Source organism: Lynx canadensis, chromosome A1 (genome assembly GCF_007474595.2).
Source record: "Lynx canadensis isolate LIC74 chromosome A1, mLynCan4.pri.v2, whole genome shotgun sequence".
Taxonomy (NCBI): Eukaryota; Metazoa; Chordata; class Mammalia; order Carnivora; family Felidae; genus Lynx; species Lynx canadensis.
The window spans coordinates 52,059,663-52,085,865 of NC_044303.2; the positions used below are offsets into that span (position 1 = coordinate 52,059,663).

General features: G+C 40.7%; 1 protein-coding gene across 1 annotated transcript; it reads right to left on the bottom strand.

The window, feature by feature from the left end:
* Positions 1-1,400: 1,400 nt before the first annotated feature.
* EDNRB (endothelin receptor type B) lies at positions 1,401-26,203 on the bottom strand. The gene is made up of 8 exons (XM_030312326.1): positions 26,041-26,203; positions 24,713-25,242; positions 8,505-8,617; positions 8,166-8,370; positions 6,410-6,559; positions 5,874-6,007; positions 5,237-5,345; positions 1,401-3,791 (listed from the first exon to the last, which is right to left on the bottom strand). The coding sequence occupies exons 2-8, from the start codon at positions 25,190-25,192 to the stop codon at positions 3,657-3,659; spliced, it is 1,326 nt and encodes a 441-aa protein (XP_030168186.1). The 5' UTR covers positions 25,193-25,242; positions 26,041-26,203; the 3' UTR covers positions 1,401-3,656.

The window sequence follows — 26,203 nt, forward strand, 5'->3', positions numbered from 1 at the left end:
TTGTTGATTTGATAAAAGAATTAGACTGGGGATATTAATATATATTTTAATAACATTAACCTGAGATAATTAAACTGAGGCTCTGAGATGTTCACTGACTTGTTTGAGGTCACATTGTCAAAACAACTAAGGACATATTTTTCCTTCCTTCCTTCCTTCCTTCCTTCCTTCCTTCCTTCCTTCCTCCTTTCCTTCCTTCCTCCTTTCCTTCCTTCCTTCCTTCCTTCCTTCCTTCCTTCCTTCCTTCCTTCCCTTTGGTGATTTTTCCATTACACATGCTGCCTTCTTAACATGATGCACTTATTCCCTGTGCTCACATGAACCTTGAATCCTGGAAGTGTCCAGTGGGATTTACCAATTTGGGTATATTTATTCAGTCTGTTGATTACTTAATGTTGTCATTTCTGAGGATGACTAATGACCAAAAGCAAGTCATTCAGAATCATTGCTCTTATAAAGAGCTTGGCCTCTGCGCTGTTTGGATTTCTGGCCATTTCCATCTTTTGATTTTCTTCCAAGAATCTAAATTATATTTATTCTGCCTACTCTCCATAATAAGTTGTGCATGCATTATTATTATTGTAACTTGACAAGTGACTGTTCAAGAGAAGGTAGCATCTTGTTGGTGACGGCTTAAAGAGAGTAACACTTATGTTTGCTCTTCCTGTACTTCTCACATAGCCCCTGGAACTCTGAACACCTATATCTCAAATGCTCAGCTGAGATCAGGCAGCTGAAATCCAGCAAAGGTCAGGGATCGCTCAGAAGGGTCTGGAACACTAGGCTGGGTTTAACATCATTGTATGGGAAAAGAGTAAATGCTAATTCTTGGTTATTTTGGTCAGAGAGAGAAAGAGACACAACACATGAGCCTTGAGGGCAGTGAGTTTGTGGTTACTCAAGACTCATTTCATTTTGCCTTGTATTAAAATTTTGTTATTATTTCTGTCTCCTATCAAATAGGAAACTTGCATTTTATTAATTTCATCCTACTTCACACATAGCAAACACTCAAAAGAAGCTTGTGAAATGAAGCGAGTAATCCCAAAAGCTCATTTCAACCTTTCCCCTTTGACCTTTGGTCCAATAATTATCAACCAGTGAAATGCTCCAAAGGCAGGCAACCAGGGATAGGAAGACAGGAGGGGCCATCGCAAACTATCAACCAGATCATCAGCCTTGGAAAATTGAATGTCTTGTGTGTATATCTGGTTATTCACAACAATAAAACACAACAATAATGCAGCCTGGAGACCAGAAATTTAACAACTCTTATCCTTCCATGATCATTGTATGCTTAACATAAATAATGTCTACCCATAACATTTGTATAACCTTTAAACACTTAATCAATTGGTATTTAATAAATTATTGCCTGCGCAGTGAAAAATAAGCTGGTCTTTTTTTTTAAAACAATTTAACTTTTTATTGATTTTGTTTACATAATAAGGAATCAGCAACTACAGTAGTTGCCACTTTAAGTGACCACAAGAAGACAAAATACATAATTATTTTACATGTTTATATTACAATTTTATAGAGTTAACTACAGCATACCCATGTTTTGCTGCAACCTGAATTCCTTTGGCCATATTGGTTTTAATTATGTCCAGAAATCATATTTGCTTCTTACCAACTTTTATCAGATGTTAACATTTTCAAATCAAACATTTTTAGAAAAGCTACTGAAAGCAATTTCGTTATAAATAGTCCATGTACATACTCTTTGCGTGTGGTTTCAAAATTTGGCAAGATGATTACAGACCACAGTCTGATATGGAAAAGGAAAGGGTATTGGGATGTAAGTGAGGAGGAAGAACCAAAACTCAGTACATGGTAATAAAAATGAGCTAAAACTTAAGTGGGAATAAAAAATATATTAGTTATCCAAAGTTAATTTAAAATCCAAAGTTTGAAATGTCTTTTGTGTTGACAAGTGTCTGAGAAAGTGATTGGGAAGAAACTAATAAACAAGACCGTGAGTGATCTGTAAATAGAATCCATGTGGCATGTGAATTAATTATTGTCATTTCTTTTTGGCCACATCTTGGGGTTTTGGTTTGCTGTATTGTCACATTAGATGCTGGCAGAAAACAACATTGCTAGCTCATTTCCAGCACGTGGCCCAGGGTTACTAAAGGGAAAAAAAAAAAAAAAGTAGAAACTCTGCTATATTTTAAGACAGAGTTAAAGCTCTTGGGCCCAATTTATTCCTGCAGTCACTCTGAGAACATTGCACTGTGTTTTGCTGGAACAGAATCAGGACCTTTTGCATTGATGTGACGGGGCAATGACGAACGTCAGGCTAAGAATGGGAATCCGTCCCTGTGGGTTTCCTCCCACCCCACCTCATTTCCTCTCTCTTCCGTTCTCTCTTGTACATAGTTTCACACACATATCATCCCAAGTTAACCTAAGGCGCTCTGCTGGGGAGATGAAAGAATTAGGCAAGAATGCACAAAGAAAGAGGTCCTTACAGTCCCCAAAAGCACTTTTGCCTGTATGTGACAAAAAAGCACCACATCAAAAACTGTTTTTTATTAGTTATTTATAAAAATGATATAAAAATTAGTAATAAGCTTTACAAGTAGTTGTTAAATTGATTAATTTGTGTGATTTCAGAAAACCGTGTTTTAATTATCATATTACACCTACGCCAGAGACCATTTTGACTGCAGCAGGTGGGAGAGGACCCTGCTTTCTCCTGCGCCCTGTGGGCCCTGCTCCAGGCAACTCATGTCCTGTCCCTTAGGTGGTTACTGGCATCTCTCCATTGTAAAGGTACTAAACGCTGGGGCTGGCCCTTTGTTGAATCATCTGCATGTCCTATAATTGTAGCTAAGTACTTGCAGATGACAAAATACACAAATAGTGTTTCAACTACAGTAGTGAAAGGAGAATATTTTAATAATCTTGAAAGAAAATCATAGGTAGCATTTTCTTCGCAGAATACATGAGTAGGAGACTTCAAAGCAGTCTTTTGGGAAAGCATTCCAAACCTTCTCTCTCCTTCCCTTTGTGACATTTGGCCTTATCTGAATGGAGAAAGATTAATGATTTTCAAAAACCTCAATCTCTCTGATGCTACCTCCTGATCCTTTAATTATGTTTCTAATGTGAAAAAAAAAAAAAAGATACACCAGCTAAACTTGCTTTCACATTTTATAGTCCAGCCAATGGTTTGACACCATGAATTAAGAAAAGGTTCTTTTAAAGGATTTTTTAAAATTTTGAATTGAGCCATTTAAACTTTACTTAAAGATTCCATTTTACAGTGACACAATTTTCCTTTATATCAGATTCACATGAATTTAAAACATAAACCTCTTGAACAGGAATTCAGAGTGAGTTCAACCTAAACCTAAGCGGTGCAGGAATGTACTGGAAGTTATTAAGAGCTACACTGGAGTGCTGGCTGTGTAAAATTAAGTGCTTTCACGAGGAGGCTTTCTTAATTCTGAAGGCTTTTGTTTTCTCAGGCAATAAATAGCTCACAGAGAGTCATGGGTCACTGTGAGTGTTAAGAAAATCATCACTCTTACACTTTTACATTGTTTTGTGCAAGCACACAGTTGTTTTGTTTTGGCAAATGCCTCCTTGTTTTAGTGACTTCTGTTCACAATAAAGAAAATGAAATTAAGTGACTATTCCTTCTCCTAAGATGAGCTGTATTTATTACTGGAGCGGAAGTTGTCATATCCGTGATCATTAGCTTTGAACTTCAGGCATGACTGCTTTTCCTCCAAGGACTGTTTTTCTTCAAATGACTGGCACCAGCAGCATAGGCATGACTGTACAGAGCAAAGTAACTCGTTAGCCGTTCACATCAGTTACTGTCATGACTCTCCCTACTTTCTAGGGTTCTGACTGTCTGGGCACGATCGGGAGTTCTTGGCCACTTCCTTCCCATGCTCTCTTATTTTTCCCTTTAACAGCATATAATTACACAAGTAGTATATGATAGTTTTTTATACTGGAAAATACAGGGAAAGAAATGTATATCACTAAAACTCACCTTTTCATTAAAATTAAAAGGGAAAAGCACTCATTCTTGATATTTACTCTTGCTTACTTGAGAAATTCTCTTAATATTTGATAAATATATAACTCAAGACTTCTTCCTATGCAAGTAGAAATATTACCACACACCATACATATAAACACACGACCGTGTATGTGCATGTGTGCATGAGTGTGTTATCTTAATAAAATTGTACTATATGTACTACTCTGTAGCCTGATTTCTATGTCAGTGAATTTAATGTTGTATTGATGTTTTTGTCAGCCATGTGTTATGCTCGTGTGCCTTTTTAATACCGTCACACAATGAACTTAGAAAGTACATTAATGTCTCGGTTTGATCCATCCGATTTCTTTTCTTGGATTTTTTTTTAAATCCCCAAACTTTGTTCATACTGTTTGCTTTCTGAGGATCTGTATGTATAAGGAACTGGGAGGTCCATTGTTTTCTGTTCTCTAAAAAGAGGGAGTCGATCTTGATGAACGTTCTCTTCTAGCTCTACAATTCATGAGCTTATGAGTGGGCAAAGAACTTAAGACTGATTTAGATGTTTTGAGGAAGCTGAGTTCTTTCCAGTAATGAGCTACCAGGGACAAATGGATCATTCCCATATAAGGGAAGGGAATATGTCATTCATATTAGATTGTCGAAGGAGTGAATGAATGGATGGATGTTACAATGCAAGTGGCCAAATGAAGAATAATACACGTATTCCACATCAAGTAGCACAACTCTGCTCTACAAGCAAGGTGGCAAAGAGGAGGTAGAACCTGAATTACATGTCTCCATTAGACTTGCTATTCTCATGTCCCATATGAAAAAGATACTAAGTTAGTTATAATCCAAGCCATGCTGCCTTAGTCCAAAACCTACTGAAAATGGGAACAAGGCATTTAACTCATGTTTAGCTCTTATCATATGACATCTGTCAGACATCAATGCATGTCCTTTTTGTTAATTTTCTGAGCATTTCTCCAAGTACAACTGATTGGTTGAGGCAGAAGGGAGTGGTTGATGAGGATTTATAGGCAGAAATCAAGTAGAGTGAGTTTTGAGCAGAAGTCATATTTTAAAAAATTATCTGTGCTCTAACACAAAGGAATACTGTAAAATAATTAACTAAATCTCTTTAGATATAAATCTGAATCGTTTGGAAAGGTTATATTTGATGCCAGGCTAAAAAAGAGCTTTTTTTTTATTTTGAAATACTCTCACCTTAAAGCAGTTTTTGAATCTTTTGCTCACCAAATACAGAGCTATAGGATTAATGCAGGAATTCAGGGAGGCCATGTTGATGCCAATGTAGTCCAACACCAACAAAAAGCTGTAAGAAACATTCCAAAACATGTCTTTGTTGCTTTAAGCCTATATTCCTTGCAAACTCTTGAGTTTTGGGGGAAAAACATTACTCATATACAATAGTTTGACTTCATCACTGGTCTTTGCTCATAATGATCTCTCTCTCTCTCTGTCTCTCTCTGTCATCATGCCCCTCCCTCCCATGCCCAATTCTCACTTTGACAATAAAATCTCATTCGGAAGTGCTGAGGCTGGCTGAGAAGGCTTTGCAAAGTGCCAAGGAGAATCAGAGCTTATATTTTCAATAGTGCCACCCACTCAACATTTCGATCATTTTATGATCGAATGGAGAGAGCTCTGCCTCTCGATTCTCAGTGTTCTTATTAGTCTGCTTTATTCCTTCCTCTACAACAGGAGTGAAGGGGGAAAAGTGAGAATCGTAACTGCTCCCTCAAGACTAGCAAAATGGTACTCTGTCTCTGCAAGGGACCAGTGGAAAAAAACTTCTGAATGGCATTTACCTACAAAAATCGGTCTAGTTTACTTTTCTTACCTCAAAAGTTCACATCTATTAGGATCATTCTGATCATAAAGAGTGAGCTTCAAAATTCTGCTGAGGTGAAGGGGAAGCCAGCACAGGGCAAAGACGAGGACCAGGCAAAAGACCGTTTTGGCCACTTCCCGTCTCTGTAATAAAACCATAGTCAGGGACTAAATAGAGGACTCAGATAATCACAGTGTCCCCACTTCCCAAACAGAATATTTAATATTGTTTACAAAAAGCCAGTGGCATTTGTACAAATTCAGAACATCAAGCTTTAAGTCGAATAGTTGATGTGAATTAGAAGTAAAGTGACTAGAGATTCACCTTAAAAAGGTAATGGATCTTTCTAGATCTTTTTAGATTACGTAGAACAGAATTATCTCTCGATAGATAATATAAAAAATATTCTTTGTATTTTCAAAAATACTGGAAGCAAGAGAAAGGAAGTATGGTCTAGTGTATAATAATTTTAATTTGTTGTCATTGTAATAATTTTCTTATTCATAGTTATAATCGTGAGTCAGCACATATTTCTATTTTCTTACCTGCTTTAAGTGGTCATTTAAAGCAATCTGCATGCCACTCTTCTTTCTCAACATTTCACAGGTCATCAGCGTATAAAAAAATGCAGTGATGGCCAATGGCAAGCAGAAATAGAAACTAAATAGCCACCAATCTTTAGCTGTCTTGTAAAACTATGGAGAAGAGAAAATTCTATGAGTTAACATTCCTCCGTAAAAAACATCTTCTACACCACACGTTAAATTAAAAAAAACAACAACATACTCATCTACTTCTAAAGTAGATACATTTCCTAAACACTATATAGGATATTTCAGGCCACATCTACTGAACAAATAACTAAATACTTATACTAAGTATAACAAACATTCCTTAAAGGGCATTTCAATTCTCTAAGGCAGTGTGCTGTAATTCTGCTCAAGAATTTAGGCAGTTGGGCAAAATTAAAAATATTTGGTAATTCAAATATTTTTGCCTTCACATAAGCAAATTATCCTTAAGCAAAAACATTCTTAAGGTACTCTTTCTGTGAAATACCACATCTGAATATGTGAAGACATCCTAGTGTTTAAGGGAAGCATTCACTTGTTAACAAGTGTGTTTCCCAGACAAAAATAGATGTGGAAAGGTCTGCGTTAATTATTTAGCTAAGAAATGTATGAATCTCACTTATCAATTAGAAAATCAAAGCTGCTTATGACTTAGGCCTTTTTTTTTTTTTTTTTTTTTTTTTTTTTACTTTATTTTTGCTCTATCTTTTTTTCCAACTGTGTTGGAGCAGAATTTATGTAATATATGCAGAAAACTTTTTCCTTTTAACTAATAAGACACAAGAAGATAGCAATCTCATTCTCAATTTCACATTAATGTCCTTCTTTTTTCTTAAAAAAAAATTTTTTTAACATTTATTTACTGTTGAGAGACAGAGACAGACAGAGCATGAGCAGGGGAGGGGCAGAGAGAGAAGGAGACACAGAATCTGAAGCAGGCTCCAGGCTCTGAGCTGTCAGCACAGAGCCTGATGCGGGGCTCGAGTCCATGAATCGCGAGACCATGACCTGAGCCAAACTCAGACGCTTAACCGACTGAGCCACCCAGGCGCCCCACTTCTTTTTTCTTTTAATTACCGGGATACATATAATCCCTAAAGTTGTATATAGTCTTCTTATATGTGAAATAGAAAATAACCATTGGTGACACCTGCATTAACGCCTCTTAATCCATTCTGTTGGGAAGAGTCTTTTATACTCAAGATCTGTCTTCAAATACCAGCATTGCCATTTTCCCCCGTTTCCTGACTCAACGTTCTTGAATAAATGGCCAAGACGAAAAATTCTTTGCAATGGCAGCTTTCCCTTTAGATAGAGGGCAGGCTTGCCATTCAGAATCCTTCCACATCCGGGCATCTCCTACTTGATCACTCACTGAACCATCCACTCCCTCTGATGGCTGCTGTGTTGTCTTATGAGGAATACGTAGTAGTTGGCAGTCCTTATGGAGGAGATGAGTAGAAAAGCTATACGTCCAAATCGATCCTCTCATGTGAACTTGCTTTATCTGTATCCCTGAACACCAGGGAATTCTTGTGGAAGTAGTGACCTAGCTTTCCACAGCATGGGTCATTAGTCACCGTTAGCCCCCCGGTCCAGAGGCTTACGCTCTTAATTTATGCCAAGGACAGTCATAAATCGATAGCTTCCCAAGAAGGGAAGATCAGGCGGAAAGTAGCTAAATATTTATAAGGCAAGAACGGAAAGGAAAGGAAAAGGTAAAATTCACCTGCATGAAGGCTGTTTTCTGAGTGGGACGAAGCAAGCAGATTCGCAGGTAACGTCCTTTGTAGTCAATGGTTATCATATCAAAACCCACGGCTTCAGGGACTGCCAGAACCACAGAGACCACCCAAATTAAAACAATTTCGACTGCTGTCCATTTTGGAACCCCGATTCCTTTAATTCGACTCCAAGAAGCAACGGCTCGATATCTGAAGTACAAAATAGAATTATTTGTCAAGCTGCAGAGCCTGCTTTTATTGAATTACATAGTTTAGTTTCTAAGTAACATAGCAATCACTAGTATAGTGTTCAGGATATACCTGGCTTAAAGATACGCTCTTACCTGTCAATACTTAGAGCACATAGACTCAACACAGTGATTCCCACGGAGGCCTTCTGGATAAAAGGCACCAGCTTACACATCTCAACTCCAAAGGGCCAGTCCTCGGCAAGCAGCTGCATTGAGAAGACATGAAGCTCTGTGAGCAAGATTTTCACACGGTGCCCTCTGAACTGCATTACTTAGTGGACGGTAATTAACATGCAGAGTTAGATAACCAATTCCAGTTCTTCTTCTTTTCCTCATGGATTACTCCTTTGAAAAGCATCAGTGTTCGATATATGGATCAGGAGAGCAGTTGGGAATAATGAAAATGCAGCCAGTTCAGGAGAATTTGTTATGCATACACAGTAGCTTAGGATCCGAAACTCCACCATGGGGCTAACTGGGGCCGATCTTGTAAGTTCCCCTTGGAAAACTGAATGTGATGCACTGAAAACATCTCTTCTACTGTCGTGGAGTCTCACATGCTCAGGTCATGGCCAAACCAAAATATAGATGATAAATGTTAAAAACAGATGACAAATATGTATTTGCATATTTCCACTTTACTGTAGTCAACTTGAGTGCCCAGAAACTCAGCGGGAATACGCACACTGCTCCTTGAACGCCCTAGACACACTGCTGTGTTAGGGCTTTACTCTAGGTGTTTCCTTATTCTCGAAGGCTCTTTCCCCACAGATCCACTGGGCTAACTCCCTTACCTCCTTTAGATTTTGCTCAAACCTCATCTTTTCAACATAACCTACTTTAACCCCATTATTAGTACAGTAACTAGCCAGGTGCCTGTCTCTCTTACCCTCCTCGACTTTCCTTTTTATCCATAGCACCTGTCAACAACTATTGCATGTATTATAACATTTACTTGTTTGTTTTGCTTAGTTTTTGCTCTCTTGAATCCCTAGAGTATAAGGCAGAATATGGCCTCTGCAACTGCCTAATTCAGTTCCTGCCATGTTGTGGATGCCATATTCAAACCCCTAAAACATATAGGCACTGGCTCTACCATGAGTAAAAAGACATAAGTTCTTGCTATTATACATATATGTCTCTCCTTCCGGCTTTCACAATAGATGTACAACCATCTCTTGTGAAAACCAGTTAATTTCTTTCTTAGGACAACTGGGTGTGCCCACACTGGTTAATGAATCACTTTAGGTGAACATCTGGATTGAATGTTCCTGAGGTTTTGAAAATAAAGAAAAGTATTTCAAATCAATGTTTTTTTTTTAAATGTTTTAAAAAATAATCTTCCAAAAGTGAAAACTATTTTGAAACACAATTGAGTCTTTCTGTCCTTTCACTTTAGTGAAGTTTCTTTGTGGAGTCTGTCAAGATGTGTGATTGTTCCAAAATGGCACCAAAGGCTGAAATGTGTGTCTAGTATGAATACGACTTCGAGCTCCAACATGAGACCAATTTCGTTTCCAAGTTAGATACAAAAAGTTACTCTGACATGTAGGACAGATGTTGACAAGCTTACCACAGACATGCTTCATCTAGGGTCCTGAAGATCTACAGGGCCAGGCAGGTAACATAGAGGGGTAGAGAAGACGGGTATAAAGAAGTCATTGGTGTCAGGAAGATAATAGAGAGTGGTAGGGTGTGGGGTAAATCCCATCTAAAAGGGGAAGCTGCTTAAAGACCATGATATGATTTCTGCCAAGGAATCCCACATTAAAAACCAACAACAAAACACAACTCTTGATTTTAACTAAAAAAATTGAATTTTTATATAAAACCTCATAATTATAAAAGTTTTTAACTCATTTTAAAATTTGTTTTTTAACGTTTATTTATTTTTGAGACAGAGAGAGACAGAGCATGAACAGGGGAGGGTGAGAGAGAGAGGGAGACACAGAATCTGAAACAGGCTCCAGGCTCTGAGCTGTCAGCACAGAGCCCGACGCGGGGCTTGAACTCACGAACCGCGAAATCATGACCTAAGCCAAAGTCGGACGCTTAACCGACTGAGCCACCCAGGCGCCCCTAACTCACATTTTTAAAAAACACTGTCAAATAACATTGTATCAAAAAAATATATCTGTAGATCAGACTACTTGTGACTTCTGGATTAGTCAATTGGGTCAGAATTCTGCTTGTTCATTCATTCATTCATTCATTCAATAAGCATTTATTGAGCATTCACTATATGCCAGGCACCATTCTGAGTACAGGGTGCATATCAGTGAATAAGGCAAACTCCCTGCTCTCCTAGAGATTACAGGCTAGTGAAGGAGGCATATAAAAAAACGCACACAAATATTTAATATGGTGTCATATGGTTATTGCCATTATATGAAGAGGGTATAGTGGGATTTGGAGTAATTTCTTGATAAGCTTCTCAAGCAACATCTTTCTGAAGAGGCAACATATGAGTAAGGGATCTGACTACAGTAAGAAAGTAAGCCATGCAAAGTGTATTCAGGGTAGAGGAAGGAGCAAGTGCAAAGGTCTCGGTGTAAGAAAATAAGCCTAGTGTGCTGACCTTACACAAAGAAGTCTATTAAGACCCAGGCCAAGTGTCTAAGAGATGATGTTGTAGAAGGAGTCGTCTGAATAATTTTTGAGGAAGTACATTGTCCGTTTTTAAACAGGGAAATGGCATGGTCTTATTTATGGTTGAAGAAGATCACTGTCAGGGGAGCCTGGGTGGCTCAGTTAAGCGTCTGATTCTTGATTTGGGCTCAGGTCGTGATCTCACAGTTCGTGAGTTTGAGCCCCACATCAAGCTCTGTGCTGACAGTGTGAGCTTGCTTGGGATTCTGTTTCCCTCTTTCTCTCGGCCCCTCCCTGCTTGTGCTCTCCCTCTCAAAAATAAGTAAACATTAAAAAAATAAAAATAAGTAAAAAGATCCGTGTGGATGCTCAATGTAGAATAGAATGTGGGGTCGAGAAAGGAAGCTTTGATGAGAGATTGTGGTCAGCTGGACCCGGTGGTAACCCGGGGCTGAACAAATGGGTTGCAGACCAGATATATTTTTATATTTGAAGGTGGAGCCGGGAGGATTTGGATATAAGACACGAGGAGTCAGGGAACTAAGAGGTTTGTCACATGAATGATGGAGCCATTCAGACTCATTCATCAGACTCAGGATGCCTTGGGTCTGAACCGGCTATGAACTTAAGATACTTGAAAGGAACCGCCAATTGCCCTTGGAAACATAAGAATAAAAAAGTTCCGGGGCGCCTGGGTGGCGCAGTCGGTTAAGCGTCCGACTTCAGCTCAGGTCACGATCTCGTGGTCCGTGAGTTCGAGCCTCGCGTCAGGCTCTGGGCTGATGGCTCAGAGCCTGGAGCCTGTTTCTGATTCTGTGTCTCCCTCTCTCTTTGCCCCTCCCCCGTTCATGCTCTGTCTCTCTCTGTCCCAAAATAAATAAATAAATAAATAAATAAATAAATAAATAAATAAACGTTGAAAAAAAAAAAAAAGAATAAAAAAGTTCCAACCAGTTCCAAGGACTCTACCAGACCAGCTTCTTATGAATTATCCAGACAATATTTCTAATTCTGATTGCTCTTAGAGGTATCAGGGGGGGAAAAAAAAAGAAAGAAAACAAAACTAACAGTTATGTGGCACTTGCAAATGGGTGAGGCATTATTCTAAGCACTTTGCACATACCATATCGTTGACATCTCTGAAGAAATCCTAGGACATAGTACTACTGATCCCCATTTTACAGATAAGAAAACTGAGGCACTTAGAAGGTTATTAACATACTGTGTTGGTTTTAAATACGTCCACAAATTCTTTGCTGCTCCTCCCTTCACAAGGTGAAGAAGCCTCGTTTCCCTTTCCTTGAATGAGGGTTGGCTTTAACAATTTGCTTTCTACGAACAGAATGTGGTGAAAGGGATGATGTGTGATGTCGGAGACTAGTCACAAAAGGCATATGGCTTTCTCCTTGTGGTCTGGTGGATCACTCATTCTCAGGAGACCAGGTGCCATGTCAGGAGGACACCCAAGTGTCTGTGGGCAGGCCAGCATGGCGAGGAACGTAGGCCTCCTGAAAACAACTAGCAAAAATTTGCCGGGGGCACCTGGGTGGCTCAGTCGGTTAAGCGTCCGACTTCGGCTCAGGTCATGACCTCACAGTTTGTGAGTTGGAGCCCCGCATCGGGCTCTGTGCTGACAGCTCAGAGCCTGGAGCCTGCTTCCGATTCTGTGTCTCCCCCTCTCTCGGACCCTCCCCCACTCACACTCTGTCTCTGTCTCTCTCTCGAGAATACGTAAACGTTAAAAAAAAAAAAAAGAAAGAAAAGAAAAAAAGGTGAGACTAGCACAAATTTACCAGCTGTATGAATGAGAGATTCCTCCAGCTTTAGGCAAATCTTCAGAAAACTGAAGCCCTTGGCAAATACCTTGACTGCACCCTCATGAGAGACACTGGACCAGAAGCACCCAGCTAAGCGGTTCCTGAATTCTAGAGCCACAGACAAGGTGTGAGATAATAAAAGTTTCTTGTTTCAAGCCACTAAGTTTTGGGGTTATTTGCTATTCATCATCTGACAAGTAATATATCTGTCCTTACTCACTGAAGTAACCGATCCACGTTTGAACCCACATGGTCTGATTTTAGAGTCCGTATAGCGTTTTGGAGAAACCGACCATAGAAAAAAGATTGTTTAGAATTAAATCGATATTCGCATTTTGACCCATACCTATGTGTCAATGGTAAAAATACCTAGATGCAAAATAAAATCTCTTAAGCACGTAGCCATTTCATTCACATAATATCCAAAAATTAACATATTTCCAAATATCTTATTTGCCTCAAACTATTTCCAGATATGCAAATATTAGGATCACCTAGGTGCAGGCATCAGATGAATCAAGATGAATGAGCGTCCAGGCCACTGAAGGGAAAGAAGTCTGGCCAATGGAAAGGAGCCCTGTACTGAATCCAGGCCCTGTTTTGAGGTTACTATTGTTTTTGGCTCAGCCCAGAAATCGGAGGATTGTTCTTCATACCACTGGGAGGCCTGCAGCTCAACCTCTGACCCAAGTTATCACAGGGGATAGGGAAACACAAACTGAAAATTGTAACCGTTCTCTTCACGTTCGACACAGAGATAGTCAGAAACCTAATCATAACTGAGGGCTTACAATTTTCTAATCTACCCTTCCAAAGGGAAAGGAACTGCAAACCAGGGAGCATTAACCTTCATCAGCTTTTTTAAATCAACGTTTTCAACGTTTTTTTTTTTTTTTATTTTATTTTTGGGACAGAGAGAGACAGAGCATGAACGGGGGAGGGGCAGAGAGAGAGGGAGACACAGAATCAGAAACAGGCTCCAGGCTCTGAGCCATCAGCCCAGAGCCTGACGCGAGGCTCGAACTCACGGACCGCGAGATCGTGACCTGGCTGAAGTCGGACGCTTAACCGACTGCGCCACCCAGGCGCCCCCATCAGCTTTTTTAGCTTTGCAGGCTTTCAATTCAGGCCCGAATGCTGCTGGTCCTGGAAGGCCACAAAAGATGAGAGACAAAGTGCCCACTGTCACTTCTGTTATTTTGTAATGAGAAGGGTGACTTTGGCAACCCCTGCCTCTCTCCAACCAGAAGGCTTTGTGGAGACTCTGAGAAGCCAGCTACCCAGTGGCAGAAACCATGCCCACTTCTGACGCTCATCTTGGTCTTAATGGCTTCCGGTAAGTCTTGGGCAATTTAGTGCCGGGAGCTTATGTAAAATGCAAAGACATCAACCCCTTGCTTAATGGTGAACAAAACCCCAAGTGGAAGTGAGGGAAGATTTACTAAAGTTTAAAAACAAACATCACTCTCAACCAAGGTGCCATCTTTAAATTTCAGTGGAAGAATGTTCTTATAGATTTTTGTGATAACTGGAAATTAATTATTTCACTCTTCGTTGACAAAAATCCTGACATCCAACACCTAATTTGAAGTCCAACAATAAGCTTTCCTCTTGTAGGGGAAATTGATTCTTTTTATTGCAAGAGGAAGTAATTCTAACTTTAAACCCAGCAATAACACATTCTTATTCCTCATGTTGAGTTTTTTCTTTGGACTTCACTCCATTCAATTAGATAACTTAAGGGCAAGATCTGAATACTGAAAACAAATCAAGCACGCAATCAGACAAGTCTCTAATTGCAAAATCAATGTTAGAGTTCTATATTGTTTCTTGGTCCCTGTCACAGGAATTAAATGTCTAGGTTCTGCTTAAAAGTAAGTTTGAATATATATTACCTACCACTAATTAAATGTGAACCAGTTAGAAATTACTCCCATAACTGTTTCTGGTTTTCATATTGCGATGACTCAACCAACCAAGAGCTCTTGACAAAACTGTTAGGTCCTACAGCGTGGTGTCCATTCGACACATGATAGCCCACGCTTGTGCTCATCCCCTTCCCTTATGGTTTACACTGCTTCCCGAGAACGTTTCTTTTGTATGAATAAAAACAAATAAGTAAATCAACACTAGACTGAAAAAAGACGTGATCGTACTGATTATAAGATTTCTACTCAAGGATGACCATAACTGCATAACTTTATGTTGGAATGGCTGTTTATGAAAGAAAAAAAGGCAATAGCATACAGGGGCACCTAGGTGGCTCAGTCGGTTGAGCGTCTGACTTCGGCTCAGGTCACGATCTCATGGTTTGTGGGTTCAAGCCCCGCATCGGGCTGCCTGCTTCGGATTCTGTGTCTCCTTCTCTCTCTGCCCCTCCCCCACTTGTGCTTTGTCTCTCTCTGTCTCTCAAAAATAAGTGTAAAAAAAAATTTAGAAAAAATACAAATACATTATTTTTCTATTACATTTAACAATTATTTTTATATTATATATTTTTTCTTAATTTCTAAAAGGATAAATAGCATGAATAGGAAATAAATATACCCTTTTTATAAGTATTGTTAATGATTCCTACAAAATCTCTCCAACTGGGAGATTTACATTTTTCATTTCTCTTTTTAATTAAAAATCACATTCCTGAGAAATTAAATGGAGAAAACCCTGTTAATACATACCACTGTTAATGCCCAAAGGAATTAAGCCCCATAAAGTCAGGGAATTTGAAAGTTAACCGTCTTGCACTAATAAATGTCCAATCGCTTCATTAACCTTATATACTATTTTCTTTTCTTATTTTTTAAATCAAGAGTATATACTGAGTTTTAACTGTTTACTTGTTTCAGAATACTCTATCACATTTTTAACGTCCAGCATAGTGCCTGGCACACAGTGGTCACTCATTAAATGCCTGTTGATTAACAGTGAATGAGTGTGCAATGGATGAATGCATGAATGCAATCATAAGGCAGAAATCTTATGATAAATCTTATGATAAAACTATGGACTTTGTTTGGAACAAAGTCTTTAGAGAACTGAGATGGCTACGCATTTATTGTTTGTTTGTTTGTTTGTTTGTTTGTTTTTGTATTGTCTATTCCATGCCCTTCCTTCCTCTTTCCAGAGGATCAGGTCTTCTTGACACATGGAGCCAGGGCCCTGAGGGATTGCCGGGTGATGGTTGGCTCTTCTCTTTTTGGAGTTCCGCCTTCCAAATAGGCTAGAAAAAGTGAAAAGCAAAAGTTCCTCTCCCATCCTGTCGCTCCTACTCAAAGCTGCCAAGGAAATGACTGACATAAAACAGAACTTACTGTTTCTCAATATCTAATGGGATCCTACCAGGAGCTTTAGTTGTAAATTTGGTGGAGATGGCTGCCTAAGCATGGAGATGCTGTAGGACATGATTGTTTAAAAGGCTGGGTGAGCAATGTATTTACAACAACAACCAGGGTTACTTTGCCAGACGGCTGTGATGAAGTGTGAACATTTCTTTCAAATGACTGGTATTATAGAAATGTTTTTACAGTGAGAGTCAAAAGAGGGAAATAATGGAGTGGTTGTGTTTCACAGCTTTGGGAAAGGGTGTATTCTTCTGCTTTTATCTCTGTTTCCTGCAGCAGATAAGAATTTTTCTGCATTTGAACTGGCATTTTAAAGATAGAGCACGCTCATTAAGGGATTTTCATTTCTTTTTTAATCGTACGTATGGACAGAATTTAAGGTAAGCTGCTGGTCAGGTACACAGAAAATATTTTCTTGACGTATGTCGTACCTGTGCCCTTGGGGACAGGTATCAATTACAAGTTCCATTCTGCATCCATTAAAATGCATTTAATCACCTAAAAATTAGGTCGTGAGGATTAGAAAAATGTGGGTCAGAAATAATGCCAGCATAACCCCAGGGGTGACACTTCAACAGACCACAGTGTGAACAACGCCCCCTGGAGTTGGGCGAGACAGAGGTTCTGTCTCCAAGAATCTGTTGCGTGCACACCCGCAGAACAGAGGGTTTTTCCTGCTCTGGAAACATTCCTATGACTTGCTTAAATACAACATTGACTCCATGAAGGTGAATGGAGTTTCCTGAAACAAAATCTCCAGAAGCAAAAAGAAAAGATTAAAAAAATATATCTTAGGAGAAATTTAAGTTTACTTTAAATATATTCTCTGCTAGTGTTACAATGAAATCTATTTCCAAGTCTGTAACAGGTCAATAAATAGATTGCTACTCTCCTATTATTCGAATTTAAGAATAATCCACAGTTTGTGCTTAAAAACTCACTGACATGTTACATATTCTGAAGAGTCCAACTAAGAGCATTAAGAAATGCTGTTTACAGAACTAGTAGATTTTTTGATTCATGTAGTTGAACTGTATCTTCTATGATCACTGTGACACGTGAAAAATGTCAGAATTACAAGCAGATGGTCTCGCGGCTCAGAAAGAGACTCTGAAACTTCATGAAGTCAACAAATCTTATTAAATCATCTCATGTCTTACCTAAACCTAATTCTATCCAGAAAATATCTTTGGGACACTGGTAAGCTACTATGAGAAGACATTTGATTACCATGCAATCTCAAAGCCCTTTAAAATAATTTGAAAACACTGAGCGAGGGGGAAGAAAGATATGTACAACATAAACATCCAGAGGATAGTTTTCCTCCTTTCTGGAAACTACAATTGAGCTAAAGAGGACAGAAGTAGAGAGAGGACACAAATCAGGGGGCATGAAAGTGGCTGTGAGTCTTAGGGACAGAGAATTGCTCGACAAAGTCTCTGTCAACTTTGCTAATAAATTTCTGACTCAAGCATGAGCCTCTTTCTTGCTCTTCTACCACCACACTTGGGCTATTTTCTTCGTTTACCTTTTCCCCAGAGGGTCTATAGGGGGAAAGAGAAGTAATCAATCTCTAAAATAAAAGCACTGGCAAGAGGAAAGGACAGAAGTCTAAAATAAGAGAAGTTGTTGGGTAAGGTGTACCCGATATACCACACTCAGCTGCCTCCCAAATGTAACCAACCTCGTCAAAGTCTTGAAAGAGATTGTTTCACATCATAAATTACATCTTGAATCTTATTTAAGCTCAGGCTTTATCTGTCAACACCCTTTGAAGCACTTAATCATTTATTAGCATTTGGCATGTTTCTCTAAAAATAATCAACTATAGCATATTAGCCACACAGAGATCACCTTATATGGTTTTTCTTTGCAAAATGAAGCACGTGGCTCCCTGGCCTTGAGACAACAGGGTCTTGGCTATGTCATCCTCTTGTATACCTATGGAAATATCTTCATCCTGAACAACTCATTTAAAGTGAGCAAAGAAAAAATGTTGAGCCTTTGATAGATAAGCCTGGGCATATTGAAAGTAACATTGCCGTGACATTTTAAGAGGCTTGGATTTATGGAGTGGCCAGTGGCAGATCAAAAGCAAACGCAAGGACCGTAGAGTTAACCTAGCGAATCTTTCATTGTCCAAGGCCAAGAGTTTGCCAACCATTTTGTCACAGGAATCCACGTGTGTAACAATAAATTGGAAATGTGAACTCCTGAGTTTCTGGATTATTTGAATTATGCTATTGACCTATTATGTAACTATGGCCAATGTTCTCATACAGGAAGAGGAACAACTTCACCCTTCTTTTTCATCTGAACAGTTATAAAAATTATGATTATCAAAGTCCCACTGTCCTTATGTTTTATGTGTAACATCTTTTGTCCACAAGCATCTGTCTGGTACTGACTGTTGCAGGCACGACACTAGGTGGGTGTTGGGGTATTAGTTTTATCTGTTAGTTGATTCTAGGTCATTCAGAGCTAATAGCCTATTAATACTTTTTAAAAGCTAACACTTTACATGTGCTTAATCGGTGCTCCTTAATTTTTTTCTTTTTTTTTTTTTTTTTTTTTTTGCCTTAAATAAATGAATCTCAACATATCTAGGTTCCACTTTGGGTTCAAAGAGCTTCTGCCACTAGAATATCTCTAAATATTATAAAATGTTAGTCAAATATCTCAGTTACTTAACTGGAGATGAGGAGTGTTATTATCTTGGAAGAAATCAGACTCCCCTATCCAATGATACTTTTACTTCTTATGTTGCTCTATGTGCATAAACCTCCACTTACCGATCAGAAAATTATGACTTCAAAAGTTAAATCTGATGGAGTTCCACTAACTTTTACTTATAACTATGAAACTAGTCAATTGCACATAAACTTGTTAATTACTAGAAGTAGTCTAAGTTTGGAAGCGAGGAAGGTAAGTTTGTTCAGAAAGATAGGGTGTCATAAGCAGAAAATGTCTGATTACCTGACAAGGTCACTTCACTCAAAACTCATTTGTGGGTTCAGTGAAGCAACTCCACATTTTTACATGCCAGCATTTAAATGTCAGGTATACCCTACCTTAACTAGTTAAACATTAAAGATCAGCGATTTTGCCTTTCAGAACTATGAAGGCAGGCTCATTGCCTCTAATAGTAGCTTACGAAATCTTAACAGCAAAGCCATTCAAAGGCACTCCACCACCGCTGGACATCTGATTACACGTGGATCCTTATCAAACCAATGTCCATACCGATAACCTGTCTTCCAGTTCACAAGCAGATTCGTTTGCAAATGCAGTTTGCTTACACATAAAGGAAGTTACATTTGAGAATTAACCGTATTAGCTCAGTTACCCATGCCCATATAGCACTGAGAGTGAAATTGTTAAATGAAATCTAGAGATAGTTTAAAAACTCATTATTTGCTCAAGAATTTTTAGTTGCTTGAGAAGTTAAAAGAAGTTAAGTAAATTTTAACTTGAACTTGCCACCAACCTTTGTTAAATATCACTGCCAAACCAAACGAAGCCAAACGAACTAACTAACCAACAAATCAGCCACCAACAACATAAAACCTTCACGGCATCCAGAAGTATACCCCTGCTTTGCTGTTTGTACACAGTTGGGACAGCTTTGACATCAGTGCTACCGCAACTTACTAGTCAGATAGGTTCTCATAGGCAACAGACATATCGGTTACCCCATTCACCGCAGTCTATACAAGGAAGGACACAACTAGCCTGTGAGTAAGAAGAGATTCATCCTCACATCATATACTTATAAATACTGGCTTTTGGTTCAGGTACATGTATATAGACCATGTAAATATTGGCATGGTGATCCATGTATATACTAGAGATAGACATTAATACATGTATATCTGTATGGAGATGTTATATAAAATAGTGACCCAAACTAAGAGTACAACCATAACTTTGGGGCATAAAATAGAGATATCTATCAAAATCACAAATGCACATATCCTTTGATTTAGTAATTGTAGTTCTAGAAATTTTCAGATATAGTCACACATGTGTGCAAAGCCATTTGTATGAATCTATTACTTGTAGTCACATTTATAATGGCAAAGCTGAAAAAAAAAGCCCAAATTTTCATTCTTATACACACACACACACACACACACACACACACACACACACACACACATTTATTTTTTTCTTACTAGGTGCCAGGCACTGTGCCAAATGCTATTTACCTGTCTATTTATATGTGTTTATATGTGTATACACCTGTTGCACAGAGATATAAAGATACATACATACTTTTAAATATCCGCTTTGGATGACTGCCTTTTCCATTTTCATCTGGATGGACTTTCATAATGCAACGTTAGAGCCTTAGCAGACACTGCTGGGAAGGATAAGCCAGACTCCTCTTTTCAGCATATTTACATGAATATGCATATGTGAAGTACTTCAACAGTTTCCTTTGTCTGGGTTTCCTATGATACCTCTGTGGCCTTCATCATAGGATTTCCTCTCAGCCATAGGATACCTGGTGAGAGGACTGATTCTACCTGAAAGTTTCCAGAGACCTAGTCTCTTGAGGTAGAACAGATGTATATCCTAAGGGTTGTCAGCACCTCCCTGTGAAGTCCTGTCCCATTCTACAGCAGTATCAGAGACTATGACATTTTGGGGTTTGTCAACTTTTTTGAATGCTAGATTTACTGAACTCCAGATTAATGTAATAGATTCACATTGATGTCCCTTGGGTGTGCCAACAGATGGGTTAGGTGGGCTCTATGAAATTGTAAATGTTGTGTGTGTGTATGCATGAATGACATTTTTTTGCATTTTAACATATTATAATTATTATATCATATTAATTATAATATATGTCAATTGTATATAATATATACAATTAAATGGATCCTGAAAGATAATTGTAATATCCCACAAAAACAAAATTAGAGATCATTAGTTTAGGGGTGCCTGGGTGGCTCAGTTGGTTAAGCGTCCGACTTCAGCTCAGGTCATGATCTCAGGGTTCGTGAGTTCAAGCCCCATGTCGGGTTCTGTGTCTACAGCTCAGAGCCTGGAGCCTGCTTTGGATTCTGTGTCTTCCTCTCTCTCTTCCCCTCCCCTGCTTGTGCTCTGTCTCTCTGTCTCTCTGTCTCTCTCTCTTAAAAATAAATAAACATAAAAAAAAATTTAGAAATCATTGGTTTAGAGATTAAAGTCTCCCAGTTTAGGATAAGTTTAAATGGCATTCATAATTCACTTAAATTACTTTGTGTTAAGTATAATACCTGATTATGCTGAGGTTCTAAATGCATTTTTAAATTTTTTTTTTTTCAACGTTTATTTATTTTTGGGACAGAGAGAGACAGAGCATGAACGGGGGAGGGCCAGAGAGAGAGGGAGACACAGAATCGGAAACAGGCTCCAGGCTCCGAGCCATCAGCCCAGAGCCTGACGCGGGGCTCGAACTCCCGGACCGCGAGATCGTGACCTGGCTGAAGTCGGACGCTTAACCGACTGCGCCACCCAGGCGCCCCTCTAAATGCATTTTTAAAAACTTACTTATATGGTTGGGTGCCTGGGTGGCTCAGTTGGTTAAGCATCTGGCGTTGGCTCGGGTCATGATCTCACAGTTCGTGAGTTTGAGTCCCACCTCAGGGGAGCACGAACCTCACTTCGGGTGAGCTTGAGCCCTGCTTCTGGTGAGCCCCGCTTCTCTCTCTCTCTCTCTCTCTGTCTGCCCCTCGCTCACTTGTGCCCTATGTTTCTTTTTCAAAAAAAAAAAAATAACTTACCTATATGGCATCACAATTATTTAGGAGAATAAATGGCTTTTAACTAGTCTGAATTGGGTGTTTTTTGTAAAATAAAGCCTTTAAAATAACAGTGATATTATCCATATTATGTACTGCAGATCATCTGAAGGGGAATTTCAGGAGATAGAAATCTTCACATGACTCAGATTAAAGCTGGAAATGTTTACCAAGTACCCTGCCGTGTGGCAGTGTGTCCTGTAATCCCACCAGGGCATGCAAATGAGGTTCTAAGAATACTGCATGCGAGAGAAGGGAATGCTGGGTCTGAGCTCACTCAGTGCAGAGGGACAGGGAAGGCCCCAGGTCTAGGAAGACTTAGAACCTTCTGGGTTCTAGGGCCCAGATGGCCCGGGTCAAAGCCGTAGTTTCACCACTGTCCAGTGGTGCGACATTGGGCAAGTTACTTCCTCACCTGTCCAACACGGAGTTTTCCTGTAAAACAGGGATGACAACAGTACCTCCTCCCTGGGGTTTGCTGCAATGATTTAGTGATACTGACCAAGAACCTAGTGCATAATAAATGGCAGCCATTATTATTATATTATGCTTCAAGCGACACATGTTTACACGCAAGATAAAAATAAACTAAAAGCTAGTATGTAGCATTCCACGTTGGCAAACTTGGCAATGGGACCTTATTCTTTGTGATGGATGTGTTTATGACCAATATTGATGAGTGGGGGGCCAGATTTGTAATGACTGTCTGTTTACTTCAGAAGTAAAAGCACAGTTTTAACAGATTGAATGGCTTCAGGCAAAATGATGCAATTTCCTAGGGAAATCATAAAGAAAACTGAAATGAAAGTAAAAACTGTGTGCCTTCCACGCCCCCCACCCCGCGAGTCAGATATTCTCTGGTTTATCAAATGTAATCATGTGATCAGAGAAAGTAAGAAAGTAAGAAAGTCCTCCCCAAGGAGACCTTTCACACAATTCTATGCAAGCCTAGCAAAACTGGATTGTAATCTCCCTTTTCAGATGGCTTTTTATTTCACTCATTTAAATATTTTGCAACATCCACTCTACAGTTTCTCAAGTTAGTTTTGATGAATTGAATTGAAATTCTTTTGTCAAATTGGAACAGTAAGAGTTGGTCGTTGGGGCTGCTTAAGAAGTAAGTGCATCACTTCTGGCTCCAACAGAACTGTGACTGCATCTAAGGGACCATTTTCGATGGCACCTCTCCCAGGAAACACTCAGACTTCATGAGAACAAGTTGCCATGCAGCATTTTAGGATTTCTTCTATTTATCCCGCATTTGTGGGAGTGTTTCCTTCCAGAGCCTGGATCTTAATCCGAATCCTATATCTAAACTTCAGAAATTGCTAGAATTCCCTTAAAGTATGGTTATTTGGATTAGGATTAAAGGCATGTCTTATGGTGCTTCCTGCCACAAAGATCAAAACATCCCCTATCACCCCTTCTCAGCCTCCATGCCACATTTTCCCCCTTGTACTGAGCCCTGGATTAGTTTCAGGCAAATTCCCAAAGCACATTCCCTTTCCCTTACACTTTGGTTCTGTTCTTATGTGTGACTTTCTACTGCTGATCATGATGGGTAAGCAGAGTTTTAGATCCTTGCATGGGCTTTAAAAATTTTCTGGCTCTTTCACCCAGGCTCTTTTCCTTAACACCACAATACCCCACTAGCTGGGCACTAACAGCCTCATTGTAGAGTTGAGGAAACTAAGGCCCAGAGATGTCGGGATGTGTCTAGAGTTCCAAAACAACCTGGAGTCAAATAGTGCGGGGGTTTATGTCCTGCCCTAGCTCTCTGTGCCCGGTTCCCTGTGGTAATCACAATCAACGTTAGCAGCTGAAACCATTTAGAGACTTCACGCTGAGTGACTTCACGCTCTTTGGTTTGTTCTCAAGGTAATCGATGGGGGTACAGCTTGTACTTTGGACCTGACAGATTGGGGCTTGAATCCCACCTCCATCTCTTACTAACTGTGAGGCTTCGAACATCTTGTCGATCATCTGTAAAATGGAGAAATACCTACTTGCGGGCTGTCAAAAGTAGTGAAGGGAAGTAACCCATCCTTTCCAGGGCTTGGCCCGCTGTAGACATGCACTAAAGAGCAGGTGCAGTGCAGTCATTCACAGCAGGTGAAGCGTGTTGGTGTACTCTCTAATCTGGTCTCTTTCTTCTAGCCCATTTGTTTCCTAAAAAACCCAACTCCAGCTCCTCTACTTTTAGGGCCCTCCACAAAAATGCCTCCCAAGGTGAGCGTGCATATGAATCGCCCAGGTATCTAAAGATGCGGATTCTGCTTTTGTAAGTCTCGGCCGGAGTTGCAGTTCTAACAGGCTCTCTGGCGATATCGGTCCTGCCAATCTGTGGACCACATTTTTTTTTTTTTTTTTTAGAGACAGTGGGCCCAGTGAGCTAGGCTTAGGGACTAAATACTTCAGGACCAGTGGTTCTCAGAGTTTACAGTTCATCCTCATCACATGGAGGGCTTGTTAAAAATACATACTACTGGGCTCTATCTCAGAGTTTCTGAAATCAGTAGGTCTGAGGTGGGGCCATAAAATGTCTTTTCTAACATGTTCCCTCCCAAGTGATGCTGATCCTGCTGGTGTGGGGATTACACTTGCTCGAGGCTTAGCCTAAGGTTACTGAAGACCAGTAGGGAATTTGTTTCCAATGCTAGCTGACTTTTAGGAGGCTATGGATCTTCTAGAGTAAGCATCCCCCAAAGGCTCTTCCGTCTTCCTCCTCCTACCTAGGCACCCTCCCGTCAAAATTGGCCCTTTACCTTGTAGACAGTGATGGGGATGTCAATGATGATGTGTAGCAGGTCTCCCAGAGCCAGGCTGGCTATCAAGATATTAGGGCCGTTTCGCATGCACTTGTTCTTGTAAATGATTCTCAGCAGTGTGGAATTCCCGATGATGCCCAGCACGAACACTAGACAGGACACCACCGTGTTGATATACTTGAAAGTCTCCTTGATCTCAATGGATCTCTCGCACGGAGGAGGCGAGCGTGGCCGGGCTCCGGTTGTTCTCCCTGCTTTAGGCATCTGCGGGGGTGCCGAAGTCGACGGCACGCTGGCGTTGGCATCCTTCGGCCAGGAAACCTCGGCGGGGGGCGTCATTATCTCTCCGGGTCCCGGAAGTGGCAGAGTGGCCCTGGTCGATGGGAATCCCCTCTCTTCTCCCTGGACCCCCGCCACGCCGCAGGCGATGACCAGCGCCAGCAGGGCGCGTCCGCGCAAGCTTGGCGGCGGCCGCATGCTGCTGCCTGCTCCAGTGGGCGTCGGGTGGCCGCTCTGCAGCTGTGAGTCTGGAGAACCGCAGGGAAGAAAGACTGGAAGCTTGGGGCAGCTACCCCAGCCACGCCCCTGCAAACCGCTCGCGCAGAGCGCAGCCGCGCGGCGAGCGTCCGCGCGCAAATGTAACTCAAGTTTGCGCGCCAGTGCTAAACCGGCGCGCGTGACACTCCTGAGTCGCTCGACTGTCCTTCCCGAACCAGCTTTCCCTGTGCTTTTTTCCTCCCTTGCGATCCCCCGGGGGATAAGTGACTCGCAGTGGGGCGGGGCATTCTGGAAGGGGTGTGCCAGAGAGAGAAGGCTGGGTGTCTAGGGCTTAGCTTTGAGCTCTTTGGTGCGTCCCGGGGAAGCACAGACGTTCTGGCTAAGGGTGCGTGGGGACTAGGGGGATCAAGGCACCCAGAGGCCAAGGGCATATGCCAACCTCTGCATTTTGCTCCGCAGGGAACGCGGACACCCGGTGTCTGAACGTCGTCAAGACTCCTCCGGGCGGTGGAAGCCGCTACTCCCCAGCCGCCTGCGCTCGGATCGCCCCGGCGCCCGCCGGAGTGCGCCGGCTGACTCACACAACTCGTCCGACTTGGGGGAGTGTCAGCATGAACTTCGAAGCGTCTGTCCCCCCTAAGTGGCTTCAAACTTTTATTTGCTCTCCTTTACTCCAACCTCATTTTAATTCATTGTATCTATGCGTCCTTTTTTTTTTTCTTTAATTAGATTTAAAAGTAGATATCCCCAAACTCCCAACCCAAGCTGAGGCCCCAGGACAAGGTTCAATCACTAATTTTAACTCAACACCAAGCCAGAATGTTTACCTCGCGAATGGGAAGCACCGGGAGCAAAGCGATGAGCGGGGACCTCCTTCCCGGGACGCTCGGCTCGCAGGTCGGTTCCAGCCCGCTCTAGGGGGCGAGCACGCCTCCCTTCAGGGCCGAGCGGTCCGGCTCTGAGGAAACGCCTAGGGAATGCCAGACCAAG

Coding starts and splice junctions, on each gene's coding strand:
- EDNRB (XM_030312326.1), bottom strand. CDS start 25,192: ATGCGGCCGCCGCCAAGCTTGCGCGGACGCGCCCTGCTGGCGCTGGTC. Junction 5,346..5,873: donor AATAGATGTGAACTTTTGAG/GTAAGAAAAGTA, acceptor TGTTTCTTACAG/CTTTTTGTTGGTGTTGGACT. Junction 3,792..5,236: donor GATTCAAAAACTGCTTTAAG/GTGAGAGTATTT, acceptor TGCTCTGTACAG/TCATGCCTATGCTGCTGGTG.